The sequence below is a fragment of the Octopus bimaculoides genome, chromosome 1 (assembly GCF_046866305.1).
Source record: "Octopus bimaculoides isolate indiv1 chromosome 1, ASM4686630v1, whole genome shotgun sequence".
In the NCBI taxonomy this organism is placed as follows: Eukaryota; Metazoa; Mollusca; class Cephalopoda; order Octopoda; family Octopodidae; genus Octopus; species Octopus bimaculoides.
This window is the reverse complement of record NC_142928.1, coordinates 198,189,732-198,197,231: the sequence shown is the minus strand read 5'-3', so window position 1 is coordinate 198,197,231 and position 7,500 is coordinate 198,189,732. Positions and strand designations below refer to the sequence as shown.

The following is a 7,500-nucleotide window of genomic DNA, read 5'->3' as shown; positions in this document are numbered from 1 at the left end:
ATAATGTTGTTAATGGATCGCTGTCTGAGTTTGTTGGAGTACTCGTCTGTACAAGATTATAATGATTTTGTCACTGTTTATTTGCCGAACGGCTTTACTGAGAAACAACTAGTGTTGTTGCTTTTCTTGTTATTATGGTTGCTGAGGGCGAATTTGTTGTTCATGTTACTGCTGTTGTTTGTAAACGTCGTCGTCAAAATGGCGTTTGCAGAGAGAAGCTTGTCATTGATATTGTAGTTATACTGTATTTGATGCACTGTTTTATACTGCAGAATGTGATATAGCTTAGGTGTAATGCACAATACTATTCTATTGTGAGGTGGGTATTTGTTTTGGTCATGAAATTTGGTTAAAGCGCAGAATTATGCTCTCGAGATGGGTGGAGATGAGGGGAAGGAGAAAATTGTTCTGGGTTTTTTTTGTTTGTTTTTTTAGCACTGGTCAAAGATTATGTCAGGAATATCACTGACCAGTCACCATCTTAAAACCTGCGTCAGATGGACCAGCCCAATCTCGGGTAGGCAGTCGAATTGGAGAAGAGCAAGGAAACATATGCATATATAAACATGCACATATATACATATGTATATTTATATACATACATATATTTATTCATAGGTATACATACATATATACGCATATATATGTATATACATTTACATACGTACATACAGGCATATATATATTGATACATATAACTATGTATATATATATATATTGATACATATAACTATGTATGTATATATATATATATATATATATATATATATATATATATAACATATATGATGTCTTGTGAGTGATAATTTATCCACTATATAGTATATAGTGGTTTGAGAGTTTATTCATTTACACAAAATCAAAATTGTCTGGATTTGATAATTATATATATATATATATACAATATTGCCATATTTATGAGATTCTCATTCGTGTGTGTGTGTGTGTGTGTGTATGTATATATATATATATACATATATATGAACATATGTATATATGTACATATATATATGTGTATGCATACATATATAAATATAATATATATATATATATATATATATATATATATATATATATATATATATATATATATATATATATATTTGTCTGTGTGCTAAGATACACATTTTCAATGTTTTGAAGCACAGTTCTAAAATTATTTTTGAGAATTTCATCTCATTTTTTTTCTTTTTTTTTTGGTTAATTATTTTTTTTTTGCACTCATTTAAAATATATTTTTTAATGAGTATTTTCATTTCTTTTTGTTTTTTGTATTTTTTGTATCTTTTTTTTTTCCATTTGCAATATTTTTCTACCAGTTTTCTTCCCAAAAACTTACAATATTTCATTAAATAAACTATGAAATATTTTGACGTCACTTCAAGCAATTGTTTGTTGGTATTTTTTTTTAATATTTTTTTATTCTCATTAAGAAGAACAGGATTACAATTAAGACCCAGGTTCAAGTCCAGGCTACATTCTACCATTGACAGTCAACTGACGTGCAATGAGTCAAAGAAAAATATTAAAAAATAAAAAAAAAATAAATCAAAATATTGAGACGTTTCATAAAATTTGATAAAGATTCTATGATAGTTTATGGAACAACATAATTGTAATAATAACATCCAGTTCTTTATTTTTTCTTTTGGTTGAAACAGTTGTCTCTCTTCATAGTCCCTTTCATATGCATGTATATATGTGAACAGGTAGCGTATGTCAGTGTATGTATGTATATGTGTGTGTGTGTGTGTGTGTTTGTACATATGTATGAATATATATGTATGTATATGCGTGTGTTTGTGAGTTCATTTTTTTTTCATTGCACCGTTAGCCATCCACAATCATGCTCAATGCACTCTTAATTTCTTTCTACATCTCATTAATGTTTTAATTTAACGATACTAATTATAGTTATCTTAATTATACATATACATACATATAAACATTCATACATATATCCATATATGTATATATAATTTTATAACCACTATGGGGTCTATATTCCTGTCTTTTTTTACCTTGGCCATTTATCTGAGTTGAGCTTTTTGCAATTGTAGTTAATATTATGAAATCATTATTATTAATATTATTATTAATATTATTATTATCAGAATCTCTTTCTTGATGTCATATATGCATGTTTTTCTCATATTTTTTTCTGTTTCTCTTGAGATTTCGTTTTCTTTTTTTTGTGTGTGTGTCTTAATATTTTTACACAAACAGACATGTTTTTACCATTCCTATATTTTATGGACTCCTTCCTCTGTTCTTTAAAATCTTCTCCCTCAGCCTTCTACTCATTCTCCCCAACATAGTTACTATTCTTCTTGATTTTGTTTTTTATTCTTCTTCATTTTCTTTTCGTCTTTTTCCATTCCGTTTGTTTCCTTCGCATAACTGGTTGCCCCATTCTTTTATATCATACCTTTCATATATATATATATATATATATATATATATATATATATATATATATATATAGATATATATATTATATATATATATATATATATATATTATATATATATATATATATTTATATATATATGTAGGTAGGTACAAATGTTGTATGCATGTTTTCTTCTTTTTAATTTTCTTCTTTAATAATAATAATAATAACGATTATTATTCTTTTATTGTGAAAATGTTGGGTATCTTAGGCCATTGCACCCACCATATTGGGTGTGGTGGACAGGTTTAAGCCGGAAGTCATCGCTCCTACCATTCCAGACGATGTGGACAGCGTGAGGCCCGATGAGCTGATACTTGGAATGCTGGGTATACTGGGAAACGATGAGGTGAACTGCGAAGTAAGAGAAGGATTGAAAGTGTTACTAAAGCCAGCTGAAAGACCGCTAGACAGGCCGGACGAGGCTTGCATATGGCTTCCTACAGTCGAGCCAAACGAGCCTCCAAGGGAAGAGCCGCTCGTCATGTAGGTTGCCATTGGTGCATGCATTGGGGTGTACACAGATCCCGGGAACGGTTTGTCTAACGGTTTTAAGAGGTCGCTCATTGATGCCATACCTTTCTTACTTTTTTTGCTCTTTGTAGACATTTTACGATTTCTCGTTTGAATGCCGTCTTTTTTCATTGTGAGTGGTCGATTAACCTGGAAAGAGAACAAACGAAAACAGAATTAGTAATAGGAAGAATGAAGTTGTTTGCATGAGGCGATCTTGATGTTACGTTCGGAATTCGATACTACCACCATTACTACTGCTACGACTACCATTGAAATTACAACTAGCGCAACGCAACAACAACTACATCTAACGTGATAAGGGTTTCAAACTTTGGCCCAAGGTTAGTAAATCAAACTTTGGCTCAGGGGAGTAAGTCGATTGTATCGAACCCAGTATTCAACTTGTACTTATTTCATCGACCATGAAGGAAAAAGGGCAAAGTTGATCTGGGTAGAATTTGAACTCAGAACATAAAGACGGACGAAATAGCGCCAGGCATTTTCTCCGGCGTGCAAACGATTCTACCAGATCGCGGCCTTACATCTATTGTAATAATACGACTGATATTATAATGACACATTTGATGAGAAGTCCACAGCATCAGGACTGCCCTGGAGTAACGGGACACATGCACAAACACGTACACATGTACACATACGCACACAGACACACGCATGCACATTCTCACAAATGGGATGTGGTAATACCACCACCACCAGCACAGCAACAACGACAATATCAACAAAAATAACAACAATCTCACAAACGAAAGTATTAAATTGCCGAGTTTTAGTTGCTGCAGAAGCTTGACAAAAAAAAAAAACACACGATGCTGGCAAAAATGGTGGCTGGGGGCGGGGGTGACGAAGATTGTGTTGCTGGCGGTAGTAGTAATGATGTCGATGGTGATGATGAAAATGCTGTATCAGGCAAGTCGGAATAGCTAAGTGAACTGAGATTATTTTCACAGATAACGCTGCTCACGTGACTCGCACGCATGTTTTCAGGGTACACTCTATTTATTGCAAATACATACACACACACATAGACATAGAAACACACATGCGCACACCCACTCATTCCTTACAAAACACCGCCCTAACATACATACAAGGCTGCCTAATTTAACCTGTCCTTCATTTCTAAGGCAAGATGGGGGTGATTTTAGTGGGATTTGGCTGCTAGTTCTGAGTGGCAAAGTGTTCATGAACTGTTCGTTCGATGGCTCGTATTAAATGCGCACAAAGAGTAAATACTGCGTTCAATTTTATTAAAATTCCCAGTAGTAAAATTAATATATCAGTGGTTGTGTACTCCGCAATCATGTTAATTTTAATGGAATTCTGAGGCCGAATCAGAGAGAGGAAGTGAGAGATCCAAATACTAAACTGGTGCTTTCTTCTTTGACCAGGAAATGGTAAAAAGCCAAGGGAACATCGGCAGAATTTGAACTTGAGATGTAGAGGGCTGGGATGATTGCTGCGATGCACTCAAACCGAAGACGTAACGAGTGCATGTACACATACATACAGTCTGACGAAGTCGAAAAAATCGAAACTTCGAATCCACTCTTAACCTTTTCCCTTGTAAAAGTTTAACAAATATGTACTTTAAAAAGTATTGAGTAATCTTTTAGTTTAATGTTAAATTGTTGATATATAACACCGGTTAACAAGCGATGGTGGGAGATATGCACAGACATAAACACACACACACACACACACACACACATACACGTATGTACGTATGTATGTATACGGCAGGCATCTTTCAGTTTCCGTCTACCAAATCCACTCACAAGGCTTTGGATGACCCGAGGCTATAGTAGAAGACACTTGCCCAAGGTGCCACGCAGTGAGACTGAACCAGGAACCATGTGGATGAGAAACAAGCTCCTTACCACACAACCGTGCTTCAAATTTTTTTTTTTTTAAGAACACGTTTTAAGAACACGTTTTTAAGAACACGTTTTATCAAACATCAGCGTATTTAAAAGCATGAAATTTTTACAAAATACCTAAAACCGAAAATTGAAGGGAAAAATCAACTAAAAGACATTAGAATATGTCCAAACCATTTATTAAAACAGGCATTGGCTAGTAAATTTTATTTCATGTTTTTTTCCTTGTTAAGACTTTTTTTTTTTGAGCTATGTCGCACGTCACGGAATGACCGACGTAAGTTGAGGTAAACCTACAGATTTAATTAGTTGACTGTAAACTTGATAGAAGGATCTTCTTAGACAAATAAGCAATTAATTAGAAAAATAAAAACATCACTCTATAATGCTGCAGGCGCGGCTGTGTGGTAAGATGCTTGCGCTCGAAGCTCGTGGTTTCCTGTTCACTACGTGGTAGCTTGGATAAGTTTCTTCTACTATGGCCCCCAGGCCAAAGCCTTGTCAGTGGATTTGGTAGACGGAAACTGAGAGAAGCCCATAGTATGTATGTGTGTCTGTGTTGACACATACATAAGTACCGGGCTTAACAAAAAAAGAGACAGGGCTTGATTCATTCGACAAAAACGGTGTTCTAGGCAGTGCCCCAGCATGACCGTATTCATATGACTGAAACAAGGTTGTATATATATATATATATATATATATATATATATATATACACACATATATATATTTGGTTGACGGAAACTGGTAGAAACCCGTCGTATATATATTTATATATATATATATATATATATATATATATATATATATATATATATATATATATATATATATATATTGCGTGTGTGTGTGTGTATGTATATGTTTGTGTATCTGTGTTTGTTCCCGCCACCATCGCTTCACATCTGATGTTGGTGTGTTTACGTAACCCGTAACTTAGCGGTTCGGCAAAAGAGACCGGTAGGATAAATACTAGGCTTACAAAGAATAAGTCCTAGGATCGATTTGTTCGACTAAAAGGCGGTGCTCCAGCATGGCCGCAGTCATATGATTGAAACAATTAAAAGAATAACAAAGTATGTATATATATATATACACATATATTCACAAATTCACACACATACATATATATATGTATATATATATATATATATATATATATATATATATATATATATATATATAAGTGGACATCCCTTTTGCTAGAAGAAGTCCACCTATGGTCTGACCACCTAGCAAACACCAGAACGTAAGCGATCAAGACAAATGAAAAGATGGCGTTTGCTGAATTTTCTTGAGAACAATCTTTTCTTAGTGGTCAGACCGTTGGTGGTCTTCTTCTAGCAAAAGGGATGTCCACTTAGTGGTCATCCCTCTTATATCTATGTAATATAATTTTTCTGAGTCTTCAGATTTTTCAATATGCTAGGCTACTGGTTTTAAATTGATATCAATCAAATTAATATTGAATTTTTCATGTATGTATGTATATATATGTATACTCATACATACATACATGCATACATATATATATATATATATATATATATATATATATATATATATATATATATATATATATATATATATATAGATATATATATTTATTTATTTATTTATGTGTTTCAGCCAAGTGGCTGCGGTCATGCTGGTGCACCACCGTGATTTTCACGTTCCTTGCATGGCTCTTCTCCCCCACCTGACATGGTCCAATCAAGAGTTTTGATGGCACATCTGGTGTATAAGAGAATTTGACACAGCTGCCCTAAACTGCGTCTCATTACGAGCCATTGGTTCGTCTGGTATCGTGGATATATATATATATATATATATACATATGCATACAATACATTTATTTATTATTATTATATTAGGTATATATACATATGTGTTGGGAGCGTTTTTTATGTATACATACACCCACACACACATATATACGTTCATGCACGCCGGGCAAAATGCTTAGCGGTATTTCGTCTCTCTTTACATTCTGAGTTCAAATTCCGCCTAGGTGAACTTTGCCTTTCATCCTTTGGGAGTCGATAAATTACGTACTAGCTGCGTACTGGGGGTCGATCTAATCGACTGGACCCCTCCCCCAAAATTTCGGGCCTTGTGCCTAGAGTAGAAAAGAATATATATATACACTCATACATATATATTCCTACTTGCATATACACGCGCATATATAACATAGACTATCCCTGGTACGTTGTGTATCTATTCACAATGTTTTTTTTCTCTATTACTCAAAGTTGCTTTGATCCGACAAACCAATAATCAAACTTCTCCCGTCCGTGACCATCAAGTCTTTTATTTAAACAGTATCAAGGATTGCATTAGTTGATACGTCGTGCCATTTTTTTTTTTTTTTTTTTTAAGATCGCAATGCATGATTTGATGCGGGGGTGGATGGCAACACTTTAGTTTCTTGCAAAGACACAACCACACACACACACACACACACGAGCGCGTGCGCATACATTCTTTCAATATACACACACACACACACTCAAAATTACACGGTCAGAAACTCACAGGCTCCTACACACACACACACAAACACACACACACACACACACACACAAACACACAGAGAAAATGCTGGCAAAATGCATTTAAATGTAT

At 34.0% G+C, this 7,500-nt stretch overlaps 1 protein-coding gene across 5 annotated transcripts in view; it reads right to left on the bottom strand.

The window, feature by feature from the left end:
* Positions 1 to 1,386: 1,386 nt before the first annotated feature.
* Positions 1,387 to 7,500, bottom strand: part of LOC106879374 (transcription factor GATA-3) — a 189,854-nt gene continuing 183,740 nt past the window's right edge. For all 5 annotated transcript variants that reach the window (XM_089365468.1, XM_089365445.1, XM_089365457.1 and 2 more), the window contains one exon: positions 1,387 to 3,115. In XM_089365468.1, coding sequence (XP_089221594.1) covers positions 2,660 to 3,115 — 456 coding nt within the window. In that variant the 3' untranslated portion in view covers positions 1,387 to 2,659. The remainder of the gene's footprint in view (positions 3,116 to 7,500) is intronic.